The sequence below is a fragment of the Myotis daubentonii genome, chromosome 20 (genome assembly GCF_963259705.1).
Source record: "Myotis daubentonii chromosome 20, mMyoDau2.1, whole genome shotgun sequence".
NCBI lineage: Eukaryota > Metazoa > Chordata > Mammalia > Chiroptera > Vespertilionidae > Myotis > Myotis daubentonii.
The window spans coordinates 840,208-868,109 of NC_081859.1; the positions used below are offsets into that span (position 1 = coordinate 840,208).

The following is a 27,902-nucleotide window of genomic DNA, read 5'->3' on the forward strand; positions in this document are numbered from 1 at the left end:
GGAGGCGGCCGATCCATGATTCTCTATCATCATGGATGCCTCTCTCTCTCTCTCTCTCTCTCCCTCTCCCTTCCTCTCTGAAATCAATATATATATATTAAATATATTTTATTGATTTTACAGAGAAGAAGGGAGAGGGATAGAGAGTTAGAAACATCGACCAGTTGCCTCCTGCACACCCCCCACTGGGGACGTGCCCGCAACCAAGGTATATGCCCTTGACCAGAATCGAACCCGGGATCCTTCAGTCCGCAGGCCGACAATCCATCCACTGAGCCAAACCGGTCAGGGCAAAATATATATATTTTTTTAAATTGAGTAGAGCGGATGGATTGGGTGGGCACGGTGGCGTGGGCTGCACAGGACGTGCCTAAGGAGCTGAACCACCTCCATGAGCAGGTGGGCCTGGCCTGCGTCTCAGCCGCCCGCCCGCCCGCCTCCCTTCACGTCCCCAGGGTCACAGGAAGCCGAGAGGCAACATCCCAGGCCCCTGGAGGAACTGGCCTGAGTCAGCTTCCCCGGAGGCAGAGGGGCCAGATTCGAACTCGAGGCTGTTTACGGAAGAGGGTGGTTCTCACTTGAACTTCGTTGGGGGTTTCTAAGTGGAAGGAGAAACTAAAAGTGCTTTTGGCCCGGCCGGCGTGGCTCAGTGGTTGAGCGTCGACCTATGAACCAAGAGGTCAGGGTTCGAGTCCCGGTCAGGGCCCACGCCCGGGTTGCGGGCTCCATCCCCAGTAGGGGGCGCGCAGGGGGCAGTCGATTCTCATCACTGATGTCTCTCTCTCTCTCTCCCCTTCTCCCTTCCTCTCTGAAATCAATAAAAATAAAATAAAAGTGTTTTTAATTATGGTTTTGTGATGAGGGGCCAGGAAGAGGCACCGGCCGCCAAGTATTGCCACAGTTCTCAGTTCTCCGCGTCCCCAGGCTGGGCTGTGGTTGGTCCCATCACCCCGACAGCCCTGCTCACCCCCCTCTCCTGCCAACGGACACGTCACCCCTGGACGCGCCGGGAGAGGGCACGAGGAGTGCCAGGAGGGCTGGGCGGGGCGGGGAGGGGCCCAGCTGCATGGCTCAGGGCCCATCCGTCCCTCCTTTAAGGGAACCAGGGCGGGAGGGGCAGCCGTCTCTGGACTTGGGCATTGTAGCTTTTCTAAAGGCCAAACCCTTTAAAAACTCAAAGGACTTTTAAAATAGATTTATTATTTTTTTTATTGACTCCAGAGAGGAAGGGAGAGGGAGAGAGAGAGAGCTAGAGACATCCACGATGAGAGAGAATCGTGGATCGGCCGCCTCCTGCACACCCCCTACTGGGGATCCAGCCTGCAACCCGGGCACGTGCCCTTGACCGGGCATCGAACCCTGACCTCTTGGTTCATAGGTCGATGCTCAGCCACTGAGCCTCGCCGGCCGGGCCCTAAGCTCTTTTAAATACCGCCTGGCGAGTCACGGCGGCCAGGCCGGAAGAACTTTAAGAGAGAAGCGGCCCTCTTGATGGGAAAAGGGGAAATGAAGAGACAGATTTTCAAAGACGGACAGGAGGAGCTTCTCGCAGGCTGGCTGGCGATCTCTCCGGAGGGGCCGGGTGAGGGAGGAAGGAAAGACGGTTCCTGTTTCCAGCTCCCCAGGCTCCCCAAGGAGATCTCAGAAAAGGCCCGAACTTCAACAGCTCACCCGCTCGCGGGCGAATCAACCTGGTTACGGACCGGGCTCTTCAGGGGGAAAGGGATGAAGACTCATCACACACACCTGCCTGGCAAGGAGCACAGGGCACCTGCACGGGATGGGGGGGGGGCCTCTCCGTGGTACTTGGATCCCCCCCCCAATTGTATTCATCCGGCAGACATTTATAAAGCGCCGACTGTGTGCTGGGCACTGCACCCAGTCAGAGAGGGTCTCTGGCTGGAAGGCAAGGAGACGAGGCCTGTGCACACCCCCCCCAATGATCCTCTCTCATCATGGATGTTTCTCTGATTCCCTTTCTCTCTGAAATCAATATAATTTTTTAAAAGAGGAGAATGTGAAACCTGCCCCGAGGGTGCCCCCGGCGGGGGACTGCTCCCTCAGGAAATCCACCCCCGAGACTGGAGCTTTTGGCCTCCCAGCCGGGCCGCTCCCAGCTCCATTTCACAGAAGTGAAAACAGAGGCAGGAGTTTTCACTGAGGCCCTGTCTGCTCTCACATCCTCCGGGCAACACAGGCAACAAACACACAACGACCCGCAGAGAGCAAACTTCCCCCAGAAACCCACGGGGAGCTCGTCTTGGGGACGGAGAAAACAACACCCGTGTCCCAGCCGGTCCCTCTCTCCATCCCCAACCGAATGCCAGAGACACCCACCCGGTTCAGAGCGGGACAAAGAGCACTCATGGGCAGCCCGCCGGCTTGGCTCCGTGGATTGAGCATCCGCACCTGGACTGCAGGGTCCCGGGTTCAATTCCCATCAAGGGGCTGGTGCCTCCGTTGCAGGCTCCTCCCCGCCCCCCAGCCCTGGTCGGGGCATGTGCCGGAGGCAACCAATGGATGCGTCTCTCTCACATCGATGTTTCTCTCTCTCTCTCTCTCTCTCTCTCTCTCTCTCTCTCTCTCTCTCTCTCTCTCTCCTCTCTCTCCTCTCTCTCCTCTCTCCCGGGGGTGAGGATTAACAGCAAAACAAAACATTCGTGGGCAGGCTGGAGTCACATGCACCCCTGCCCTGACCAGGAGGGGCTCCCTGTGTGAGCCCCCTGCGCCCCTGTGAGTTGCGGGGAGGGGGGTGGGGACCCCATGTACCGGGAACCCGCCGCCGCCACGAGAGGGAAACGCAGGCAACGCTGAGCCCCTCGGCCTCCTCGGATTTGAAGGATTTGAACGGGCCAATGGCCTCCCGGTGGCTGAAACAGGAAGCCAGATAACAGCAGGCGGTGCGGGCGGCGCGCGCTTACCCAGAGCCGGCGCCAGCTGCGCCCCCGCCGCCCGGACAAAGTCCCCAGGACCCAGCAGCCGACTTCCCTGTGCGGGGCTGGGGCGGGGGGGGGGACAGGGCACCCTCCCTGGTGGGGGGCATCACCCCTGGACAGCGCCCCTACCGCCCCCTCCCCTCTGCGCCTGGCTTCGGCTCGATCCCGTGGGCTGGGTCTGTCCGCGCGGAGGACAGAAGGGACCGCGAGGGCCCGAACCCCGAGCGCCCTCGGGGGAGCTCTCGGCGGCGATCACCCGACCTCTCCCGCCTCCTCCAGGTTGTCCCCCGGGATCGCGATCCCTGGACGCGCGCCAAAGAGAGCAGCGCGGGGAGACGCGGGGACAGGGGGGCTCTGGGCACAGGTCCCCTGGCCCGGCGGTTCCGTAGCACTCGCCCCGCGGGGATGCGAGGAGACGCGGCTGGGGCGCAGGGTGAGGGAGCTCCGGGCGTCTCCGACGGTGGGGTCTCCACGCACTTTAAGCGGCGGGTCTTCCCGGGAAGGGAAACTGAGGCTCAGAGGTGGGAGTTGGCTCCTCCGGTGAGTCAGCCCCCGGATGGGACGCGCAGCCTCGTAGGGACGACGGGACTCAACTTCCCGGGCAGCCGCTCCCCCTCGTGTGATCCCAGCGCCCCTGCCGGGCCGGGCCTCCCCGGGCACCGCGCGCACCTCCCGGGACTGGCCCCAGCCCCCCCACCCCCCACCCCGAGATCAACCGGGCGAGCCCCGCTCAGTGCACCCCCCGGCCCCGGCCCCCGATCCCCCGGCCCCGACAGCCCGGCGCGGGCTACTCACCGGGGCGCGCGCGCTCGGGTCCTGGAGTCCGCGCCACGGCCGCGCACAGCCGCGCATCCCGGGCAGCGCCGGCCCCGGTCCCTCCTGGCCTCGCGGAGAAAGTTGCTGGCGGCCGCGGGCGGGGGCTCCTCGCGCTCCGGCCTCGCGCTCGCACTCAGGCGGCCGGCCCGGCCCACCAGGCGGAGGGAGGCGCGTCCAGAACAAAGTGCGTCCCCCGCGCCGGGCGGGGCGGAGCCTGGTGACCCGCTGCCCCGGGCGCGCGCCGCGGCCCCTGCGCGCCCGGCCCTCCCCGCCCCGCCCGCCGCCGCCTCCCGCGCGGTCCCCGCCGAACTCGCCCAGGGTCGGAGGCCCGGGTCCGAGCAGAACGGGTCACTGCCGAGCCCACCCACCCCCGGCCCTTTCCGCCGGCGCTTCCCGCCCCGCCTCCCGGGCGCGGAGAGGCGGCTGCGGGGGGCGCGCTGGGCCCGGGCGGCGCAGCGGAAGCCCGAGCACAATCGAGCCTTTCCTGCGCCCCGACCCGCCGCCGCCGCCCGCACGCGCCCTCGGGCCGCTCAGTGGGCGCAGGGCCCGGGTCGCCGCGCCTGGCTCCCCCCGCACCCCCCTCCCCCCGCCCCGGGCGCCCCCTCGCCGAGCCGGGGACAGGGTCCGAGCAGAACGGAGGCCCCACAAGTGCGGGCAATAGTAGCTGCTCAGTAAAATGCGTGACTTCGTCCCATTTCCTGACTCGGCCTCCGCCCCTCCCCTTAAAGGGCCGTGGGGGGCGGGGGGGGTGAAGAGGGGGGCAGGGGGGCCTTCCCTGATCGCCAGGAGGAGAGGGACCCGCCAGCTTGCTCGCCCTGACAACCTTGAGGCTGATTCATGTCCAGGGAGGTGTGTGTGTGTGTGGGGGGGGGGGGTTGGAGATGAGGGGGGCGCGCTGAAATGGGAACCCCAAAAGCCTGCTCCCCGGGAGCAGTCGGGGTGCGCACCCCTGAGTCCTGCCTGAGCCCCTCCACATCCAACCGGTCAGGTCACGGTGGCTGGACACAGGGAATGTGGGGACAGTGCCCTCCCCACCCCCCCCAAACCGGAAGGAGGGCCCAGGCCACGGCGCTGTCAGGGTTAAGTCTCTCCCACCATGAAGGTCTGGGCACACAGGTCTCCCTGCCCTGCTCCCGGGTCCCCAGGACGAGCCAGTGGCATGTGGACAGGGTGGGGGCAGGGGATAAAGGCCAGGGTGGTTGGGGAGGCCGGCAGGCGGGCAGAGGGGGTGAAACTGGGTGCATGGACTGACCGGAGCAGCAGAGAGAAGCCGGACTGTGGCCTGGGCTGCAGGGTAGGAGCAGGGACACCCCCCGCCCCCCATCCCAGGAGCCGGCCAAGTGCCTCCTTGTGATGGAGTTTTCCTCCAAAGCCAGGATGACTCAGGGGCTCTGAATCAAGCAAATGGATTTTCCTGAAAACGACCATCGATAAGAGGTAGAGAGAAGCCGGGGCCTGGCTTGGGGAGAGCAGGGTGGAGGGGGGCGGGTGCCGGGGAGTGAGATTCAGGGGGGACGGGACCCTGGCCACTCACCATGGCCCCCACCCCGAACCCCACCCCAGCACCTAGAGGGTGGCCTCCAGGCCCTGCTGACCTTACGAAGGAGACCCCTTAACACTCAATAGCTCCCCTGTGCCCCTCCTCAACCGCCGGCTAGAGCCAGTCCCCAGTGGGGGCAGGAGATGGTTAACAAGAGGATGAAAGCCAGCGTGGCAAACGCGTTTTAAAACATCACCCCATGCCCCGCTGGCCGGCGTGGCTCAGGAGCTGAGCATCGACCTGTGAACCAGGAGGTCACCGTTCGATTCCGGGTCGGGGCACATGCCCGGGGTTACAGGCTTGACCCCCTGGTGAGGGGCGTGCAGGAGGCAGCCGATCGGTGATTCTCTCCCATCATTCATGTTTCTCTCTCTCTCTCTCTCCCCACCCCCTTCCTCTCTGAAATCAATAAAAATATATTTAAAACAACAACAACAACAAAGAAAACATCAGCCCCGGAGCCTGTCGCCCCCATAGCCGCTCAGGCCTGGCTGGAGGTGAGCTCTGGGGGCCCCAGGAAGCGTAGGGAGTGACATTTCCAAGCCCAGCCTCGCTTCCTTGAGGTCGGTGGCCTGTTCTGACGTGTCTGGGCCCGTGGGGGTGGGGGCTCTGGCTGGACTTTGGGGACTGGAGCCGGCAGCCCTCCCCGTGGGGCCCCGTCCACGAGCGTGAGGCCTTGGCAGGCTGTGCAAACAGCACTCAGCCTTCTTGTCCTGAGCATTTAAAACGCCACTCAAACTGCGAGGCGGAGCCCGAGGGAGCCTCTGGTGGCCTGCGCTCCGGGCACAGGGCAGGGTGGAAATTCACCGGGCATCCGCGGCTGCTCCCTGCAATGCGTCACCTCAGTTTGCAGCAAAAGGGGTGTGGGCGCCCAGGGGACAAGGCTCGGGGGAGCGCTCGGTGAGGTAATGGAGCAGCAGGAGAGGTTTGTACCAGCTCGGGCCGAGGGCACCAGCGCCCGTCCCGGCCCCTCCCCCCCACCCTCCTCACGGGCACTCCGGCTGTGGGCTCAGTGCTTGGAAAGCCACGACTGAGAGATGGAACGCCAGCCATCCACAAATAACCCGGCCCTTCCTTGTTTATTTCAAGGACATTTTTATTGATTTCAGAGGGAGAGGGTGGGAGAGATGGAAGCATCAATGAGAGAGAATCGCGGATCGGCTGCCTCCCGCGCGCCCCCTCCTGGGGATCAAACCCGCCCCCCGGGCGTGTGCCCTGAGCGGGAATCGAACCGGGCACCCTTCGGTCGCAGGCCGACGCTCTGTCCACTGAGCCACACCAGCCAGGGCTCACCTTGTCCTTTCTAACTCAACTCGTTACCCAGGAAGGGGCTTCGTGGCGGTGGGATGGTGTGGGGCCCAGGCAAAGCCGGGGTCCCCATCGAGGCCACTCTGGCCCCAGACTGGCCCCCGGGTCCCCGGGAGAAGGGCCGCCCGCGCTGATTGCTGGAGCTGACGGGGAGCGGAGAGGAGTCTGTGGGGAACGGGCTGGTGCAGCCATGAGTGTTTTATGAGAGCGAGCGAGTCCTTGCCTTATCGGGAAGCCGGTTCCTCCCTCCCTCTCTCTCTCTTACCAGGAATGAGATGCGCCAAAAGCCATCAGTGTTTTTCCAAAGATGGCTTTTGAAGAGGAGAGCTTCTCCCGGGGAAGGGGCGGGGGACGGTGAGAGGTGGGGCTGCCGGGGACTGGCCGGCGGGCTGTCCCCTTTAGGAATCGGGCGCGGTCGTGCCACGCTGGGGGAGAGAACCGTGGTCGGCACCGGCCAGTTATTTAACCCACTGAATCCTGGCAGCAACGCCAGGCACCAGGAACCACTTTAATGCCCAGTTTGCAGGTGGAGAAATTGAGGCCAAGTTGCTGGGAACTCCCAGCTGGTACCCGATGAAGCCAAGTTTTGGGGTTTTTTGGTTTTTTTAAAAAATATATATATTTTATTGATTTTAGAGAGGAAGGGAGAAGGAGAGAGAGAGAGAAATGTCAATGATGAGAGAGAATCATTGATTGGCTGCCTCCTGCACGCCCCTTACTGGGGATGGAGCCCGCAACCCAGGCCTGTGCCCTTGGCAGGAATCGAACCTGGGACCCTTCAGTCCGCAGACTGATTGATGCTCTATCCATTGAGCCAAACCAGCCAGGGCAGCCAAGTTTTTTTTTTTTTTTAATTTCTCTCTTTAAAAATAAATTAATAAGTATATTTTTAATTGATTTCAGAGAGGAAGCGAGAGGGAGAGAGAGAGAGAAACATCAATGATGAGAATCACTGATCAGCTGCCTCCTGCACGTTCCCTACTGTGGATCGAGCCTGCAACCCCAGTCGTGTGCCCTTGACTGGAACCCCTCCCTGCGTTCCAGGTCCTGTGTCTGCAGGGGAGAGGGGCTCCAGCTGCCCCGAGGGCCGTGGGAAGGGCCCTGTCACCCTCTGCCCCTTTCACACACTACACCCCGGCCCCGGGGGATGCGGTGACTGACGGGCCTGCTGCATGCGGCAGCTTCTCCCCATGTGCCTGGCGGCAGCTGCCCCACGGGGCCCACACCTGTTGCCTAGATCAGCTGTTGCTACCCCCTCCTGGGGAAGCAGGCCAGGTGCCCCGGCTTGGCTCAGGTCCTCCTTTCCAAAGGCAGGTGGGAAGGTGTGGCATCTGCCCATCACAGCAGCCGCACCTGGAGGGCTGCCTGGAGGAGGCGGGGCCCGGGGTCTCAGCTACAGACTGGATGGTTCTCTGGTCTCTCCACCATCACATGGGGACCCCCGCCCCCCCAGCTGTCCTAGGAGGTGGGGACGCTGTGGGGCTCAGCAGCAGTGAGGCCCGAGGACCAGGACCAGGGCTGGGGGACGGCTGAGCCTGGGAATGAGCGCAGAACTCGCTCTGTGTGGCCGCCCGGAGAGAATTCCATTCCCCACCGAGCCTGCCTGCGCGGGGCGTGGACTGGCCGGCACCGTGGGAGCGCCCGGACGCGGAGCCAACCCCGAAAGCCAGGTCTCGGAGAAACTGTCAACGAGGCAAAGCCAAGCCACAGGGCCCCTGACGTCCAGACCTGCGCACGTGCCAACGCACATAAAACCTCACAGCCCAGCACAGACGGGGGCCTCGGCCTCCGCGCCGTCTGGGATCGCACCCACGCCCACGCGTCTCGGCCTCTCCCCGTCCCCATCCCCCGCTCGCTCAGGGCCAGGCGGCCTGGACCTCCCTCCCCGCGGGCTCGGAGCCGGGCCCAGGCCTCGGTGGGAGGAGCGCGGGGCTCAGCGTCAGCCCGGGCGGGGCCTGGGGACCGCGCGCTCCGCCGGGCGCGGCGCACGGCTGACCCCTGCCGGCGCTTTGCTCTCTGCAGCCGCAGGGGACGCCCCAACCTCGCCATCCTTTGGGAGGGGTGAACCCCAGCTCAGAATCCCCTCCTATGGAGTCTGAAGCACCTTTAAAATAAAATTAAAATAAAATAAATAAAATAATATATAAAATAAAATAAATGAAAATAAATAAAAATAAAATAAATAAAATAAAATTTAATAATAAAAATAAAATTAAATAAAATAATAAATAAAATGAAAGTAAAATAAATAAAATAAAATAATAAAATAAAATAAAATAAATAAAATAATAAAATAAAATAAATAATAAATAAATAAAACAAAATAAATTACATATACTATATATATTGATTGATTGATTTCAGAGAGGAAGGGAGAAAGAGAGATAGAAACAGCAATGATGAGAGAGCATCATGGACCGGCTGCCTCCTGCACGCCCCACGCTGAGGACGGAGCCCACAACCGGGACATGCGCCCTGACCCGGGAATCGAACCCTGACCTCCTGGTTCATTGGTCGGCGCTCAACCCCTGAGCCACGCCTGCCGGCCAGGCCTCAACCCACCGACTTAAATGTTAATCTTATCCCCAAACACCTGGGCAGAAACACCCAGAACCACCTGAGCAAACCTCTGGGCACCCCGTGGCCCCGGTCGAGCTGACACCTGACATGTACCCTCCCCCTACGAACACCTTGCAGCTGAGCAAGTCAATCGGCCCAGATACAGGAGAAGTTCCCGCGTTGCGTTCCGTCCGCTGACCTGAGAAAACCCCAGAACCACGCGAGAGCAACAGAGAGGCCCGTTGTCGTGCCCAGCTGCTAAGTTTGGGGCGATTTCCAGCAACCGATACCCCAACGCTGCCCATCCGATGCCTGACCACCTGCACGACCCGCCCCTTTGCACAGGTAACGCCGTCCTCCCGCGGGGATTCCCGCCCTGCGGCTGCGGAGCGGTGTCATTCCCAACTCCACCAGCAGGTGGCAGCCCTGCTCCTGCTTCTCACTTGGCAAACTAGGAGTTGAATTTATTTATTTTAAATATATTTTTATTTATTGCAGAGATGAACGGAGAGGGGGAGAGAGAGAGAAATATCAATGAGAGAGAGAATCATTAACTGGCTGCCTCCTGCACGTCCCCTACTGGGGATCGAGCTTGCCACCCAGGCATGTGCCCTTGACCGGAATCAAACCCGGGACCCTTCAGTCTGCAGGCAGACGCTCTATCCACTGAGCCACACCAGCCAGGGCGAGATGAATTTACTCATAAACTATCACCGAAACACCTGCCCCGTGGGAGGCACTTCCTGGGCTGCCGAGGAGAGCAGGCTGCTCTGTCTCGACTTGTCTCTGGACCGAAAGTCCCCAGTCCTTCCTCTTATCGTGGAGTCTAACTTCCCGCCACCCACCCGGCCCAGGTGTTGCCTGAGGCCAGCATTTCCCCTCTGCTTCCCTGCCCTGACCCTCTGCTGTCTGGCCCGGTGACCACAGAGGAGGTGGGAGCAGAAAAGGCGGAGTGTCCGGGAGGCCAGGGATGGGACTGCATCCCTAAGGGGGGACCCTCCCCTGAGCCTTCAGCCCCTGCCTGTGGCCACAGCTGTCCAGGCCTCGGGGCTCAGGATATGGGAAGGTGCACAGTATGGAGCTCCTTCCCCCTTCATTCCCGGCAGCCCGCGTGCCTGCACACACTCCCAGGCGGGAGCCACCCCTCCCCCCATACACATACAGACACACGCATGCATGCATGCACACACACATGCACACGTGCACATGCACACACACGCACACACACCCCACAGAGGCCTGTTCTCAGAGGCAGCAAGTAGCAGGGAGGCTGCAGAGGGAGCGGAAGTAGCTGGTGGCTCAGGCCCAGGGGCGGGAAGAGGAAGTGGTCACTTGAAAAGGCATCCAGGCCGTTTCACCAGCCCTGAGGCTCCCCGAGAGAGTTCCCCAGCTCCCCTGGCCCGCCTCGGCCTTCACAGTGCACCCGGTGTTGGTGTTCAGGGCCCCCTGTAGTCCCCCCACCACCATTCCTTTGGAGATGGATTTCCCCATTTTCCTGCCTCCAAGCATTTAAAATATATACATGTGTGTTGATTTCAGAGAGAGGAAGGGAAAGGGAGAGAGAGAGAAAAAAAAACAGCAATGATGAGAGGGAATCATGGATCGGCTGCCTCCTGCACGCCCACCCACTGGGGATGGAGCCAGCCACCCGGGCATGTGCCCGGACCGGGAATCGAATGGGAATCGAACCCTGGCCTCCCAGGTCACAGGCTGAGCCACGCGGGCCAGGCTGCCTCCAAGCATTTTACCTTCCTGGACCCCCAGACTTCCCCGCCTCTGTGTTGGCCTGTTGTCAGGCTCACGTCCCCTGCAAACCCCCAGGAGTCCCAGGACCCGTCCTGGGGAACGTGAGTCCAGAGACTGAGGGTCCCGTCAGAGCCGCTGGGCCCCCCTTGCCTTGCCTTGTCGCAGCCTCAGAACGCAGGGCCGGCCCAGAACCACCCAGGAAGATCCAGAGCCGGAAAGAGCCGGAGACGGCGCATCCCCACGCTGGCCCAGAGGCCGCCGGGACTCCTGCCACTGCCCAGGGCAGCCCTGACCACGCCGTCGGTGCAGAGCAGGGGCTGCTGGCGGCTGGGCAGGCCTGTCTGGTCCCGGCTATTTAACTGGGTCAGCCAGGGGCGCTCTGGGCACCTCCCAAGGACTGACGACGGCCTGTGATGTCAGCACCAGGCCCATCCCTGTGCGTCCGGTCGACGACCCGCACACCTTTCGTCACCTCCACCCCAAAGCCCTCCCTGACCCCTGAATCTTTTCTACCAGCAAAAAGGCTGTGGAAATCCCAGCCCAGGGCCGCGCAGGGAGGCGTGGCGACCGCAAGGTGGAAGGTTCTGGAAAAACAGCAGATAAGGCAGGGCCGGCGAGACATCCCTTATCTCCAGCTCTGTCTGGACAGCTCCCAGGGCCGGGGTCCTGACACCGTCTTGGGGTGGACGTGCTCGGGAAGCGCACATCCTGGTTGGCCCGGGGCAGTCCTGTGGCTGAGGGATGGCGTCCAGAATCATGGACACAGGCCGCCTCGTCCGTGGCCCTTCGAAGATGCTGCATTTTTCACAGATGACGGGTCCGCTGAAGGCTCAGAAGACGGTTAGCATTGTTAAGCCATGAAGTCCTTTTAGTGTTATATATGGACCGGCTGCCTCCTGCACACCCCCTATTGGGGATCCAGCCCGCAACCCAGGCCTGTGCCCTGACGGGGAATCGAACCTGGGACCCTTCGGTCTACAGGCTGGCGCCCTATCCACTGAGCACACCGGCCAGGGCGGCGAAGTGGGGTTTTGAAGGCAGCACAGTGTTAACGTGAAAAAACCATTGAAACCTGTGAAGAATTTTTGTGAGTTTATTTGAGCCAAACTGCCGACATAGGCCGGGAAGCAGAACCTCGACGAATTGAGATGGTGCACCGGAGAATGGCGGGGTTACGTTCATATTTATACATTGCGATGGAAGGAGGGACGTAGGTGGGTTACATGAAATTCATCGGTGACAGATTAAGGAGGAGGGAGAACAATTAACATGATAATGAAGGAATCTGTGGTCTCTGTCCTGGGACTCAGATACAGGGAAGTCACAAGTTACCCCGACATTTCAAGGGTATCCTATCATAGATGCAAAAACACAGATAGGCTCAGGAAGGTAAAGGTTGACCTTGTCCGTGAGGATATCGGCTTCGGACATGACTCCCCACTAGAACCTGTTTGTAGTCAGATATCTAATTTCCAGACCATCTTTTGTGGTGATTTTAGGTCTCTGAGTTTGCAAGACTGCCACGCAGGCCTCCCCTGAGCTTGTCAGGTCAGCATGTGGCTCCTTCCGTCCACAACGGGCTGGCCGGTAGGTGTGTGTGTGTGTGTGTGTGTCAGTCCCACCCACGTGTGCAGGCCCCCACCTCTCAGCACGGCTGGGGTGTTCTCCTTGGATAGCAGGGAACCCTGGGGACACCAGAGGAGGCGGAGGAGGCGAGTTAACACTGACTGAGCATCATCGTGTGTGTGTTTGGGGGGCGGCACCCTGTCCTTCAGGACCTCGTCTGTCCCCCACAACACCCTGGGCATCACCCCCTTTCACAGAGGGGCTGCGCTGAGGACCAGGGCTCAGCTAGTGCGCGAAGGGGCAGGACCCCAGCTCAGACCTGTCTCGGTCTGGCGCCCAAATGTGTCCCTCACCCCTTGCCGCCCGGGCACCCAACAGCGGGAGCCCCCCAACTCCCCGCCCCCCCCATTCCCTGCGGGTGCGAGTTGATCAGGGTCTCAGATCACGTGTCCACCTTACCATCTGGCTGACGGGAACCCCGTGGGAGGTTCTGAGCGCACAGTGGGTCCACAGGGCCGGCCGGAGCCGCGTCTCTCCCCTCCCACTGCACCCCCACCTCCACCCCGTCACCTCCCCCTCCGCGGCCGGGGTCGGGGAGGGGGGGCGCCCCGCGGGCCGGCGCCCTGACGTCAGCCATTAGAGGGCTGAGTGCAGAGCCCTCAGCGGGGCGGGGCCGGGACACGCCTTCCCGGGTCGGCACAAAACGGCGCGCGCGCGGGCGCACGGGACACCCGCTGCCGAGCGCTTCCTGCAGAGCCGCCCGACCCGCCCGCCGCAGGTGAGTGCGCCCGGTGAGCGCCCGGTGAGCGCCCGGTGAGCGCATCTGCCGAGTGCGCCCCGGGACGCGCGCCCCCGGGCCAAGCCGGCTCCAGGCGAGGGCGCCCCGGCTCCTGCGCTGCGCCCCGGGCACCGCGCGCCCCCGGCGCCTCCGGGTCCTCCCGCAGCCGGCAAAGTTGGAGGGAAAGTGGCGCGGCCGCGGGCGCGGAGGGAGGAGCAGTTGCGGCCGTCAGCCCGGCGGCGGCGCTTCTCTTTCCGGGAGGCGCCGGGTCCCTCCCCGCCGGGGCGCCCACGTGCCCTGAGCCGGGCGCCGGGCTCCCCCGCCATCCCCTGGCCCCACCGCAGAGCAGGGGGCCCCTTTGCGCGCCCCTGACGCCCACGGTGCTCCCCGCTCCCTCGCGCTCCCGGCCTGGGGAGACGGAGTGGGTTTCCACTCCGCAAAGAACCGGGTGGAAGCGCAAGGCCCCCCCCCGCCCCCCCCCTCCACCACCCACGAGCCTGTGCGAATGGGGCCGGTTTCCGAGCCCGAATAACCCACAGGGGTGCTTGGTGGCCTCAGTCCTTGAAGGGGGGGGGGGGGCTGGTGTTGAGCTCAGTTACAGCGAGTTGCAATATGTTACCCAGCATGCAGCGGCCGGGCAGGTGTTTCGTTGTTTTGTTTTAAAATATATTTTTATTGAGAGGAAGGGAGAGGGAGAGAGAGAGAGAGAGAGAGAGAGAGAAACATCAAGGATGAGAGAGAATCATGGACCGGCTGCCTCCTGCACCCCCACACTGGGGACGGAGCCCACAACCCCGGCCTGTGCCCTGACCAGGAACTGAACCCTGACCTCCTGATTCATAGGTCGACGCTCACCACTGAGCCACGCGGGCCGGTGGGGCTAGGCAGGTGTCTGTCCGCTCACAGGCGGGAGAATATTCTGAAGGTCCCTGTGCTGGTCATCTGCTCCCGCCCACGGTCCAGCCCTGGGGCAGCAGGTGAGGTCAGGCCCTTCCCTGGAGGCCTGGGCTCCAGCCAGCCGCCCACGCCCTGAGCCCTGACCTGTGGGGTGGATGAAGGACAGGCCCCTCCCAGCCCAGAGGGCTACCCTTGGGGTCCTGTGATGGCAACACCGGGCTGTCCACTGGGCCGGACCGGGAGAGGCACGGGAGGCTGGGAGGGATGGTTGGAAGGCAGACTGGCTGCTTCTTGACTTTGTGTGACCTCGGACAAGCGACTTCTCGCTGCTCAGTTCCATTTGGGGTGGAGCGCAGGGACTGGGGACACACGGGGGTCGGCCACTGTCCTCTCCCTGACCCCCCCTCCTCCCAGGTGGGGTTTTGGGGGGGGGACGGTGAATGTGCTCAGAGTCCCCTGCTCTCACTCAGCTGTGGTCATCCTCTGGCCAGAGAGCGGGTCCTCAGCCCCCGGCTGCCCTCCGGTGGCCTTCTCGGCTGGGGACTGACCCTTGGACTCTGGGAGGATGTGGGGCTGGAGGGTGGACAGGGAAGAAGTTTATCTGGCAGAGGGTGTGGTCTGGGCCAGAGGCGGGGGAAGGGAGCCCTGTCCCTTCAGAGGGTCCGGGGAGGACACGGGAGGAACTGAGGGGCAGACCCACCCGCGGGCGGGCGACGGGGCTGCTAGTAAAATGTGACATGGCACCCCCCCACTACCCTGGCCCCCCCCCAGGTCTGCCCCGGCCCCTTCCTTCCTGTTCCCCCGTGTTTTCTTTCTTAATGGCAAGCGTCTGTCTCGGGAGCCAGGGTTCCGGCCGGAGCTGCAGGCTGGGAGCTCCTCACTGACCTGGGGTTGGCGATCAGTGAAAGAGGTGGGTGAGGAACGGGGTAGGCATGGCTGGTGGCGGAGGAGCTGGGACACGTGCAAACCTTGCAGACGGTCACCCGCCAGCTTTTCCCAGGAGCAGCCAGGTGAGGGGAAACGGCATTTTAAAAAAATATGTGTTTTTATTGATCTCGGAGAGGAAAGGAGAGGGAGAGAGGGAGAAACATCCACGATGAGAGAGAACCACGGATCGGCTGCCTCCTGCACGCCCCCTACTAGGGGATCCAGCCCGCAACCCGGGCATGTGCCCTGACAGGGAAAGGAACCCTGACCTCCTGGTTCCTAGGTGGATGCTCACCCACTGAGCCACACTGGCCGGGCTCTGTGGGTACGTTTTCGTCAGGTCTGATGTGTGTTTGAATTTGGGGGCCAGGTTTGCAGGAACAGAGTCCGCTTGAGGGAAGGGACCCACACGCTCACACACACACACACACACACACACACACACACACACACACACACACAGGAGCTGCTGGGGTGGGGGAGGGCCGGGGTCCTGCTGACAGGAGCCTGTGGCTCCCAGGTGTCAGTCATCGCCATGGTGACGCCTGGCTGCAGACGTTGCTTCCCAGGAATCCGTCTGACGTCAGCGCCCAGGGATTCCCATGTATGGTAAAGTGTGTAAATACGGAGGCGGCCGCCTTCCAGGCTCTGGCATTTCCAGAGCTTCCCCAGGAAGGCTGGGCGGAGTCAGTCCTCCACGCCTCCCGGGGGGTCCGCAGGGGGAGCGGCCCAGCCCCCCGGCAGCCAGAGCCCCCTGCCCAGGGTGTCCAGGGACTTCCCGGATGGAGCTGCCTGGGATGCCGGCTGCAAACACCCTTTCTTATTTTTTATTTAATAAGAGAAGAGTGCTAACTTCTATTTAATTTTAATTTTTTAAGTATCTTTTTATTGATTTCAGAGAGAGGGAGAGAGACGGGGAGAGAGGGAGAAACATCCATGATGAGAGAGAATCACCGATCGGCTGCCTCCCGCACACCCCACACTGGGGATCGAGCCCCCCACCCGGGCATGTGCCCCGACCGGGAATCGAACCCAGGACCTCCTGGTTCATAAGTCGACGCTCAACCGCTGAGCCAGGCCAGCCGGGCGGTAGCTTGTTTTTAAAAATGAATTAAAGGGAGATCATTCAGACCTGTCAGCAGGGGATCAACCGATGGTTACCCCTGGACGCTGGCATCCTTCCAGAGGAAAGCAAAGAAACTTGATCCGTCGATTCCTCCGGGAGACGCATGAGGCCGCAGGGTTTCCTGTAAGGGTCTGGGCCCCTGCGTCTACCTCGGCCGACCTTCCGATTTCTGAGCTCCCAGGGGGCAGAGCTGAGCGGTGCCAGGCGTTGGGGGGCCGGCAGAGCTGGGGGCCACGGGCTGGGGTGAGGCCGGCTCCCTGCTTGGGGAAGAGACTCGTGTTCAGGGCTCCGAAGCAATCCTAGCGAGCCCGGCCGGGTGAGGCTCAGCCCTTGAGCTTTGTTTGACCCAGGAACCAGGAGGTCACAGTTCGATTCCCTGTCAAGGGCACATGCCCGGGTTGCAGGCTCGATCCCCAGTAGGGGGCGTGCAGGAGGCAGCGGATCCGTGATTCTCTCTCATCATGGATGTTTCTCTCTCTCCCTCTCCTTTCCTCTCTAAAATCAATACAAATATATAGAGTGTCCCAAAATTCATGCAAGAAGTAATTTGGATAGAAAACACAGGTTTATAATTAAAAATTGTAAATCTTTTATTGATCCATAAAGTACACAGTCTAGGGTTATGTATGGAATAGCACATCGGGTAAACGGCCTCCACGGTTTTGCTGGCACAGACGCAAAGCCGCGGTCTTCGTCGGTCTTCCTTGTCCCTGCTCCTGGGCCATCATTGGTCCTTGGTCATGCTGATCAAATGGAAGGGATTGACATCAAAGGGCCACAGAGATGAGAATCTGATTCAATCAACCCAGTAAAATTAGGCTTTTATTTGTTGTTGTTGTTAATGCTCACGCAAAATTCAAATCTTGCGTGAATTTTGGGACACCCTATATACAAGGAAATAAGGAATTCTCGTGAGATGTGGGGGCGAGGCTGAGCCGGGGTCTCCACGTCGGTCGGCCACCTGTCCCCTGCCAGCGACCATCCCTCTCCAGCGAGGTCTCTCCCTGGGCTGGACGGTGCCACCTCCAAGACACGGGCCCTGGGCCCTGAGCCGGGGGCCCCGCCTCCCGCCTCCCTCCCCTTGGCTGCCCTCCTGACCCGGGGCCTGCGGGAAGGGCTGGGTTCCGTGTACCTGGCCGGATACCACAGGGCTCAGGTAACGTGAGAGCACGTCCCCGACTCCGCAAACACCTGACAGGTCCCGACCGGACTGCGTGCGTGGGTGGGTGGGGACCTGGGCTCGGCCCAGACGTCGCTCAGGGGCCCCGGGGACGTGAGCTACTGGACGGGGAGAGGTGGGGTTTTTCCACTGGACACAGGGCCCCGGATGGAGGATGGAGCCGGTGTCGCTTGACTGGTTGGAGTAGAGGAGGGTCTCCTCCGGGCATGTAAGGACCGTCCACCTCTGAGATGGTTTCTCTTTTTTAAAAAACATTTTTATTGATTTCAGAGAGGAAGGGAGACGGAGGGAGAGGAAGAGAGAGCACAACCTGGGCCTGTGCCCTGACGGGGAATCGAACCCTGACCTCCTGGTTCCTAGGCCGACGCTCAACCCCTGAGCCACACTGGCCGGGCAGCAGCCCTGAACTCTCGCTGAACCAGGCAGCTGGCCCCTGGAGTCCCCATGGCAGGAAGGGCGGGATGGACTGTGGGGGCGGAGGGCTGTCCCGGGGGATGAGGGCGCGCAGGCCCCAGGAGGGGTCCAAGGACGGTGCAGAGTCAGGTGCCGTCGGGGAAACCCTACCTGCGGGTGTGTCTGGGACGTGCGTCAGCTGTGGCCCGTCCAGGACTGCACGGGGGAGCCGGCCGCATGCAGCGGTCAGTAACCCGCCACGGCCGCGTGGGAAGGGATGGCGGCCCCAGCTCCAGCCCCCACCCCCCCCCCCTGCTTCGCGCAGCCCCCCTAGCTCTGCACAGGCCTGACCCACCACTTCCTCCGGCCAGGCCCTGCCCTGGGCACTGAAGGGCTGACTCAGGGATTCAATCACCAGGAGGTGAGCCCCGCCAGTGTGGCTCAGTGGTTGAGCATCGACCTTTGAACCAGGAGGTCACGGTTCGATTCCCGATCAGGGTGCATGCCTGGGTTGCGGGCTCCATCCCCAGTGTGGGGCGTGCAGGAGGCAGCCAATCCATGATTCTCTCTCATCATGGATGCTTCTCTCCCTCTCCCTCTCCCTTCCTCTCGGAAATCAATAAAAATATTAAAAAGTAAAAAACCACCAGTGGGTGAGGCACAGGAACAGGTGATGGAGCTAGAAAGTGAGTGGAGGCTGTGCCGTGGGGGATCCTCAAGGGGTTGGGCGGGGGCTTGATGTTCTCAGGCACTAGGGAGCCACTGATGGTTGTAGAGCTGAGGCAGCCGTGGGCGGTGGATTGGGACAGAGATTCCAGAAGCTGCGTCCTCGGAGTCCCTGTCCCTGGGGATGTGTTCGGTCATAAAGGGACCGGCTCAGCAGTAAAGGGTTTGTTTTTTTTTTCTTTTCCCTTTTTTTGTTGGTTTCTTTAACTGGAAAATGCAGAGAGGGTTTGGCTGAGTTTGGTGGCTTGATGAGGTCACCGCACACTGGGGTTTCTTTGTCTCTCAGCTCTGTGTTCCCAGCTGTCGGCCGCCTCCCGGGCCTGCCTGCCCCTCTGGGGACAACGACCCAGAGTCCCTTGCTCCCCTCTCCTCACTGGGGGGGGGCTGCTTCCAGAAGGTTCTCTTAGAAAATCAGGTTATTTCTTTCTTCTGAGCCCCCACGGTTTCCTTCTTCTGTATCACTGTCCTAAATACGGGGTATCCTGGCCCATCGGGGAGCCAGGAGCCAGGGATGGTTAGGTTAGGCCGGGCCACGCTTTGTGGCTGAAAGTTGGGGGTCGCCACCAAGAAAAAGGTCCGCAGGCCGACGCTCTAACCACTGGACACACCGGCCAGGGCCGGCCTTCTCTCCTTCTATCTCTCCTGGGCTCGCCTGTCCCGGGCAGCCTGCGTGCCCTGGTCCTGGGGGTTCATGCCCGTCTCCGTGCCCAGGTTCACGATGCCCAACTGGGGAGGAGGCAAGAAGTGCGGGGTGTGCCAGAAGACGGTGTACTTCGCCGAGGAGGTGCAGTGCGAAGGCAGCAGCTTCCACAAGTCCTGCTTCCTGTGCAGTGAGTCGGCCTGGCCCCCGGTTGCCATGGGCACGGGGGTTGGGGTGGGGGGGGCCCCCCAGGGCCGGGCCTGTCGGAGCCCCTGGGAGCTGGCCCCGTGGGATGTAAACAGCTTGACATTTGGCTGCAGCCCCGGCTTTGGGGGGGGGGGGGCGGGAAGCACTTAAGGGCCCTTTGTTCCCCTTGGAAGCCGCTCTCCAAGCCGACACAGGCCAGGGCCAGGGCTGGAGGGGGCGGCGGGCGCGGGCCGCGTGCCAGGCTGCGAAGACGCGGTTAGGAAAACTTTCCACTCGCTCTCTCCGTTCTCTCTCTGCCACAATCCCGTGTCCTGGGAGAGGAAGGCGGGCCGATTGTTATCCTGGTGCGGAGGCCCCGCCGGCCGCACCCCTGGCTGCCCCTTCCCCTCCCTCTGGGCCAGCCCTCACCTCGGTCACGTCCCTGCCTGCACCCACCGCCTGGGACAGGCCCCGGGGAACCCCAGCTCCTCGGTGCCCGCTCCCAACAGCCCAGAGCAGGGCTCACTCCCATCCCAGCCGGGACCAGGGGAGCAGGCAGCGGATGCCCTGGGGTTGGGTGCCCAGGGACCCTGCCTCCTCCCCTTTGCTGGCTGGTGCCCCGGCCGGGCGTGTTTTCCCAGCTCCCAGGAGAAGGCGTCCCCAGTTCATTGTGATCGGAGCTGAGGATCTGGGTTTGAGGAGGTGACAGCGTCAGCCGACAGGTTGCCCTGGAAGGCGGGCAGAGGGGACGCTGGGATGGCCCAGGTTTCAGCCAGTCCTGTTGTCAGGGTTTGTGTCGGGCCCGGTGCATGAAATCCGTGCAAGGGTAGGGCCCCTAGGCCTGGATCGGGGGCCTTCCTTCCTTCCACGCCGCCCCCTCGTGGTCAGCGCACGTCATAGCGAGCGATTGAACTACCGAGGGCACAATTTGCATATTAGGCTTTCATATATATAGAAATTTTTATCGATTTCAGAGAGTAAGGGGAAGGGAGACAGAGAGAGAGAAACATCACGGAGGAGAGAGAATCATGGATCGGCTGCCTCCTGCACGCCCCCTGACTGGGAACCGAACCCCGAGACCTCCTGGTTCATAGGTCGCGACGTTCCATGACTGAGCTACGCCAGCCGGGCTGTGGTGGGGATCCCAACGCAAGGAGCTTGGGAAGCGAAGCGCCTAAAGGAAGAGCGAGTGTTCCGCAGGGACCTCAGGGAGACGGGGTCACAGAGGAGACCCCGCAGGGGCCGAAGACCCAGCCCCCGGCCCTCCTCCTGCGTCACAGGAAGCACCCTTCCGAGAGTCTGGGGCGTCTCCGTGCCAGGTGCCTTGCGATCCAGGGTGGGAACCAGTTGGGCCACCTGCTCGCCAGGCCTCTCCCCTGGTGGATGGAGAGGGCCCCGCCCCGGCCACAGGGCCTGATGAATGAGGAGCGAGCGAGCCCTGGTCTGCCTGCCAACGGCAGCCTCTTATCAGCAGCAGCTCACTTCCTGAGAAATGTTCAGGCCGCTTACGTTTTCAGGGCGACCAAGAGGGCTCGGGGTTGGCCAGGATGAAGGTCTGGGCTGCTAGGGGCCCGTGTTGCTTAATCACTGACGAGGAGGCCAGCTGTGGCCAATCCCCCCCTCCCCGCCTCCCATCCCCCCCTGCCGTCCTGCCTGTGGGGGTGGCTGCGGGTCAGGCAGTGGAGGGGAGCCAGGAATTCAGGGGCGAGGGCGTGAAGAGGTGTGGACGATTAGAAACAGTTGTGCAAGGGAGGCCGTGTGGTCCGGACGGCGTGGCTCAGTGGTTGAGCGTCGACCTAGGAACCAGGGGGTCACGGTTCGATTCCCGGTCAGGGCACAGGCCCAAGTGGCGGGCTCCATCCCCAGTGTGGGGCGTGCAGCAGGCAGCCGGTCCGTGATTCTCTCTCATTGATGTTTCTGTCTCTCCCTCTCCCTTCCTCTCTGAAGCCAATAAAATATATATTAAAATAAAAATAAAGTCAAGCGGTGGAGCAGGGCTGGAGGGGGTGTTGTGAAGCTGACAGCCCCGCGTGGGGAGCGGCTCAGGTCCCTGGGGTCTGGGGGATCGGAGCTCAGGGGGGGCGGGGCGGGTTCCGGTGCCCAGGACGGCCGCGGGCACTCAGCCGCCTGTTTGGAATGGAGAGGGTGTCGCTTTCCTCGGGCCGTGAGACGCGTCCAGCTCGAGCTCAGGAATTCAGAGTAACCCACAGAGTCGCAGGACTTTCCCTTCTAAGGAAGAGAGAGGCCGCGGGGCCTGGGCCTGGCTGGCGTGAAGGGCCGTAGCTCCCGGCTGGCCAGGCCCGAGTGTGTCCCCAGTGAGTCCCCCCCTGACCACGCCGGTCTGGCTCAGCGTGGCGCCTACATTCCCTTTCTGGGTCTGGGACGGACAGGAAGGCAGGATGGAGCAATAGACGAACTCGGGGAGCGTGGCCTTTGACACGGGAGCAGGGACGGAGGGGGCCTGCTCTGGGCTCCTGTGGCCGCGCACAGTAGGTGTGTTGCGCACAGTAGGTGCATAATACATGTGATCAGCTGGCAGGAGTGCTCAGCTCCTCGGTGGGGGACCCGCTTCCTCAGCTCTTGTCCTACGACGTTAATTTGGTTCCGGGACATTCCTTAAGTATCGGGGTTCGGTCCCTTCAAACTCGTGGGGAGGACAGAAAGCCCTGGAGAAGCCCTGCCTGTCCCCTCCCCCTCCCCCCTCCCTCCTGCCTCCCAGGAGGTTTAAAGCTGGGCTCCTTGCAACCGGACCCCCTCTTGCCTTTAAAGGGCCAGCCCCTGTCCCTCTGAGCCCCAGGTTGGAGACTCCAGACTAAATAAGGCCCCTCTTGTCCTGCCCTCGAGATCCCCACCTCATTCCAGCGCTCCGGGCAGCCCAAATACGGAGCTCCCCGGCGCCTCCCTGGGGCTTGGCTCCGGACGCAGGGAACAGCAGGCCAAGGCCTCCAGCATTCCCTTCTAGGGTGGGAAGTTGGGACTCGCTTCCTGTAAGACCCTGAACGAACTGGGAATTCCAGGACCCGGCAGGCAGCGGGCGGAGGAGGGGTCTCATCCCACGGGTCTCCCCGGCGGGCGCCCTGGGAGCTCAGCCAGAGGGGACCCAGGGCCTGTAGTGGGTCCTCAAGGGGCTCCCTGCCGTGCGGACTGAGCCCCGACTTCTAGATCCTGCTGACAGCCGCCCGCCATCGGGCTCTGCTCTGCCCGCTCTCCCTCCCAGAGCCCTGTCCTGCCCACCTCCCACACTCACCCGCTCAGGGCCTCCCCTTCCCACTCCCCACTCCTCCACCCCCCCATCCCGTCAGCACCCCCAAGTGCTCCCGCTCCTCAAGGTTTCTTCTTGGCCCAGGATGTGGTCAGGGTTCGATTCCCCGTCAGGGCACAGGCCCGGGTTACGGGCTCCATCCCAGTGCGGGGCGTGCAGGAGGCAGCCGGTCCGTGATTCTCTCTCCTCATTGCTGTGTCTCTCTCTCTCTCCCTCTCCCTTCCTCCCTGACATCAATAAAAATACACTAAAAAAAAAAAAAAAGAAAAGGAAATGTGTTTTAAAAAATAATAATAAATAAATACTAAACCTCCTTTTGGGGTGCATGGCTTCACCTGCACCCCCGCCCCCCAAGTCGACACAGATGGTCCCCCCTGGACCCCAGTGCTGGGAGCAGGAAAGCCCCGCCCTTCTCTTCCTTCCTGTCTTTTTTCTCCTCTCCTGTCGGGACACGGGACACGTGACGTGGGCAGAGTGAAGGCCTCCCCGGGCTCCGAGGCTGGGCTCAGCCTGGCTGCTGCCTCCTCCAAACCCGGGGAGGCGCGAGGGCTGGGTGGGGGCTGAGGCAGAGCCGCGGGGGCCTCACGCGCTCCGCCCCCCCGCCCCCCGCAGTGGTCTGCAAGAAGAACCTGGACAGCACGACCGTGGCCGTGCACGGCGAGGAGATCTACTGCCGGTCCTGCTACGGCAAGAAGTACGGGCCCAAGGGCTATGGCTACGGGCAGGGCGCCGGCACGCTCAGCACCGACAAGGGGGAGTCGCTGGGCATCCGGCACGAGGAGTGAGTACCAGAGACCCCCACCCCCCGAGACACTCTCAGCCGCTGCTAGTTACGCATCGACGGCTCCGAAGGCCGATTTCCAGCGTCTTCGAGGGGCCCCCACAAAGTGCCAGGCCCATCGGAGGAGCTGGGGTCCCGGGGGAAGTAGCCAGGCCGGCGCCTTCCTATGTGGCCGGTTAGAACTGGGAGGGAGGCCCCCCGGGAGGACTCGGTCCCATGTCCCCCTATTTTTATATGTGTGTATTTTTATTGATGTAAGAAGAGGAAGGGAGGGGGGGAGAGAGAGAGGGAGAGAAACATTGATGTGAGAGAGGATCATGGACCGGCTGCCTCCTGCACGCCCCACACTGGGGATGGAGCCCGCAGCCCGGGCCTGTGCCCCGACCGGGAATCGAACCCTGATCTCCTGGTTCCTAGGTCGACGCTCAACCCCTGAGCCACGCCGGCCGGGCCCCTGTTCACAGATGAGAAAACTCAGCCCAGTGTCAGGGACTTGTCCGGGGTCCCCAGCCGGTGAGGGTCTGAGCCAGGCCGGCCTCTGCCATCTGTCCCTTGGGAATGCTGCAGGGCGTCTGCCACCAGGTCCCCGGCACCCGGTGACCCCTGACCCCTGACCCGCTGTCAGTGGTCCCGTCCGCAGCCACCCCGGCCGGCTCCTCGGCCCCGGGGGATGGACGGACGGAAATGACTGACGGGAGGAATGAGCTGCCACGTGCCAGCCAAGGTCGTGACCCAGGGGAAATGACTGGTCAGCAGGTTCGTCCCGGAAAGAGTCCGAGAGCGGACAGATGGCGGGAATGGGGACGAGGCGGGCGGATCTCAGTGACGAGGTGTGAGATGATTCCCGCTGGTAACCAGGCGACTGGGGGCCGTAGGGTGTTTCCGGGGAAATAGCGTAACATTGTGGGGCCCTGGGTGTCCCCATCGGGGACATGGGAGACCACCCAAGAGCTCCCCACGGCCCTGGCCCTGGGGAGCCGGCTCGGAGAGCTGCCCCCCGCCCACCCCGAGTGAGATGGAGGCGGGGTCGTGCCCACGCGATGCAGACCCACCTCGTCCTCCCTCCTGCAGGGCCCCTGGCCACAGGCCCACCACCAACCCCAACGCCTCCAAGTTCGCCCAGAAGATCGGGGGCTCTGAGCGCTGCCCCCGCTGCAGCCAGGCCGTGTACGCCGCCGAGAAGGTGATCGGCGCCGGGAAGGTAAGGCGGCCGCCCGGTCACGGGAGAGGGGAGGGGAGGCGGGCCCGTGACACACCTTCCGGACACGTGGGTTCCTGGACTTGGCACGTCCGGCTGTCGCTTTTCTTTCTTAAAAATATATTTTTATTGATTTCAGAGAGGGAAGGAGAGAGAGAGAGAGAGAGAGAAACATCAATGATGACAGAGAGTCAAGGGTCGGCTGCCTCCTGCACGCCCCCCACTGGGGATGGAGCCTGCAACCCAGGCCTGTGCCCTTGGCCGGAATCGAACCCTGACCGCCTGGTTCATAGGTGGATGCTCAACCCCTGAGCCACGCCGGCCGGGCTCTGTGTTGAGGCAGGAGAGGTTGCAGGAGCTCCCCTCCCTGACCTGGGCTGAGAAAGAAACCTTAAGGAGCAGGGCACTTGGGGGTGTCGACTGGGGGGGGGGGGCGAGGCCCTGAGTGGGTTTGTATGTGAGTCCTCCTCCAGCTTGGAGAGCTCTGGGCAGGGCTCCAGGCAGGGTGCTGGGTGGGGTTGGGGGGTTTGGGGGCCCCCCTCCCGTGTCTCCGTCACTGGGAGGAGGAGGCAGTGTGCAGAGGTCTGGCGGCCAGGAAATCGGAGTTGGTCCAGTTTGCTCCCTTGCTCCAGCCCGGGACGGGGGCTGCGCTGAGGGAGGCTCTTTGCCCTTAAAAGGCCTGGTTCTGTCGGGCCTGGTGCCGCCTGCCTCCTGCAGGGCCGCTGCACCTCCGGCCCTGAGCCTGCGGCCGCTGGAGCTGGTCTCTGAGGGGCCTTCCAGCCTGAGCGGCTCCGTCCCGGCCAGGCTGCCCCCCTGGGCCCTGTGCGGGGGGGTCCCCCCCACACCCCGCTCCTCTGTGGGCCTTCCCTGCCGAGTTCAGTGCACGTCACAGGCCCGTCCTCCTTCCAGAGTCACACCAGGCGCCACTGGCTCAGGGCCCCTCTGGCCAGGCCAGCCCACCAGGAAGGCTGCTGGGGGAGGGGGGACCGCCAGTTCCTTCTCCTTTGGGTGAACGAGGCCCCCCGTTGTAAAGGTCAGAGGTCAGGCAGCCCCCGCGTACCTAGTTCCCACGCTCATTCTGCCAGGTGGGCAGAGGCCCCGGAGGAGGAAGCGGCTGAGGCCGTGCAGCTGGTAAGGGCAGGGCCTGGGCAAGCCCGTGCCCACCCCGCTGACCCCACGGGTCTGGAGGAGGCTCTGCTGGCTGCACCGGTCACCAGGGTGGGGGTGGGGGTGCAGATTGGCATGCGACAGGGCCCTGGCCTGCAGGAGACCCTGCTCACCTGGGCCGGGGTCACCCTCGTCCCCGGGGGCAGCACTAACGGTGGGCCCCCTCCCCCCGCAGTCCTGGCATAAGTCCTGCTTCCGCTGCGCCAAGTGCGGCAAAGGCCTGGAGTCCACCACCCTGGCCGACAAGGACGGCGAGATTTACTGCAAAGGTGGGTGTGGCATGGAGCGCGGCCTGGGGGCCCGGGGGGGCGGGGCGGCGATGCCCTGGCTCCGGGTAAACCGGCCCTGAGCATCTCGTAGCCGCCCCACCTGACAGAGGAGGCAGCCCAGAGGGAGGCCTGGCCAGAGCCTGTGGGCCATGACCTTGGGACTGTGACCTTGAGGCCATGACCTTGGGACTGTGACCTTTGAGTGGCACATGGGCTGGGCGGGCCGAGCGGGGGCCCGGCCCTGGTCCGGGGCTGTCCCCGCAGACAGCGCTGTCCTCTCTGTTGAGGGGGATGGACAGGGCGGGGCCAGGACCCTCCTCGCTGTGGGGTTGGGGGGCTGCAGAGGTGGGGTGCGGGGACGTCGCTGCCACAGAGCCCGGCGGGCCCTCGGGGTGGCGTGTCGGCAGGGGGTCTCTCTCTCCCCGCAGGATGCTACGCTAAGAACTTCGGACCCAAGGGTTTCGGCTTCGGGCAGGGGGCGGGCGCCTTGGTGCACTCCGAGTGAGGCCGCCTGCCCTCCCCGCCCCCCCACGTGCCGTCTCCACCACCCGCTCCCCGCAGCCTCGGCCACCCCCGGGACGCCTCTCCTCCGCCCTGCCCCCCCCCACGTCACCCGTGACCGGAGCGTGGTGTCTGGCCCCCTCTGGTTTGGGGGCAGCCTGAGGTCCCCCCTCAGGGGCTCCCCCTGGCCGGGGCCTGCGCCGTCACCGGCGGGAGTCTCCGTGGTTTTAGCCTCCCACACCCGCCCGCAGGCCTCCGTTCTCAGCCTCCTCGGCTGAGCGTCCACCATCATCTGAGCCCACATCTCGGGGCCCAGAGGGGAGGCTGTGGTTCTGACCCCAGAGCTTCTCCTCTGCGAGAAAGAGGGAGTCCCCCCCCCCCCGCCCCCGCTCAGGAGTCACCAGGGCGGGGGAGGGGACAGAGAGGCATGAGAACCTCTCCCCTAGGCCATGACCTTTGAGTCTGTGACCTTTGAGGTTGCGACCTTGAGGCTGTGGGGAATGGGTGTCCTTCCCCGGGGGGTGGGAGAACACCCAGGTCTGAGAACCCCAGAGTCCACACATAGTCTGACCTCCCCAGCTCCCCGTTTGATGGGGGTCCCCATGAAACACCCCAGGACCCACCCCTGTGTATCAGAGGCCCAACTCTGAGGGAGATGGCTCTGCCCCTGACCCGGGGTCCCGGGGCTGCGGCGACAGCGGCCCCCTGTCCACACACACCCAGCCCGGCGCCCCGCTGCCATGCCGCTCGCCCTCACCCCAGTCCTCGTCTGGACACCCCTCCCCTCTGCACCCCGAGCTCAGGACCTTCCTGCCCATGCAGGGGTCTCGCCCCCGCTGCCCTCCCCTCCCCTTCCCAGGACCCTCTCTGTCCACGTCACCCCTCCCTTCCAGGCCCCCAGATCAGAGCAGCAGGAGCAGGGAGGGGTGGCCACGATGCTCCCAGGGACAGAAAGAGGACTAGACGGACGGAGCTGGGCCTGGAGGGCTGCGGGCCTGGGCTGTACTCAAGCTGACCCCCCACTTGGTCAATAAAAGCCATCAGAACGGAGCTCTGGTGTCAGGTCCACGTCACCGCCACTGCGGGGGGGGGGGGGGGTCAGGAGGGAGCAGATTGGAGACTCCATGAGCGGGAGGAGCGGGGGGTCTGGGAATGGAGGGGTTTGTTCTTGCGCTAAAGCAGGAAGTGGTTCTCACTGAACCCCACATCTGGGCATGTCACTGTGTGGACTTTTTTAAAAAAAAATAAATTTTTATTGATTTCAGAGATAAAGGGAGAGAGAGAAACATCCATGATGAGAATCACAGACCGGCTGCCTCCTGCACGCCCCACACTGGGGATCAAGCCCACAACCCGGGCATGTGCCCTGACCGGGAATCAAACCGTGACCTCCTGGTTCA

The 27,902-nt window shown here is 62.9% G+C and overlaps 2 protein-coding genes across 7 annotated transcripts in view; one reads left to right on the top strand and one right to left on the bottom strand.

Annotated features, from left to right (window-relative positions):
- NAV1 (neuron navigator 1) overlaps positions 1-4,067 on the bottom strand; it is a 93,121-nt gene extending 89,054 nt beyond the window's left edge. The window contains exon 1 of one of the 5 annotated variants that reach the window (XM_059677865.1): positions 3,732-4,067. The gene's annotated coding sequence lies outside the window, so the exon portion shown is untranslated. The remainder of the gene's footprint in view (positions 1-3,731) is intronic. The other 4 variants (XM_059677866.1, XM_059677863.1, XM_059677864.1 and 1 more) reach the window with 4 other exon arrangements.
- Positions 4,068-13,097: 9,030 nt separating this feature from the next.
- CSRP1 (cysteine and glycine rich protein 1) lies at positions 13,098-26,940 on the top strand. 2 transcript variants are annotated; one of them, XM_059677892.1, is made up of 6 exons: positions 13,098-13,249; positions 19,210-19,328; positions 23,199-23,367; positions 24,439-24,568; positions 25,908-26,001; positions 26,430-26,940. In XM_059677892.1, exons 2-6 carry the CDS (start codon positions 19,217-19,219, stop codon positions 26,504-26,506), a joined length of 582 nt encoding a protein of 193 aa, XP_059533875.1. In that variant the 5' UTR covers positions 13,098-13,249; positions 19,210-19,216; the 3' UTR covers positions 26,507-26,940. The 2 variants fall into 2 exon arrangements, with proteins under 2 accessions (XP_059533875.1, XP_059533874.1); XM_059677891.1 differs by lacking the exon at positions 13,098-13,249 and adding an exon at positions 14,205-14,226.
- The last annotated feature ends 962 nt before the right edge of the window (positions 26,941-27,902 follow it).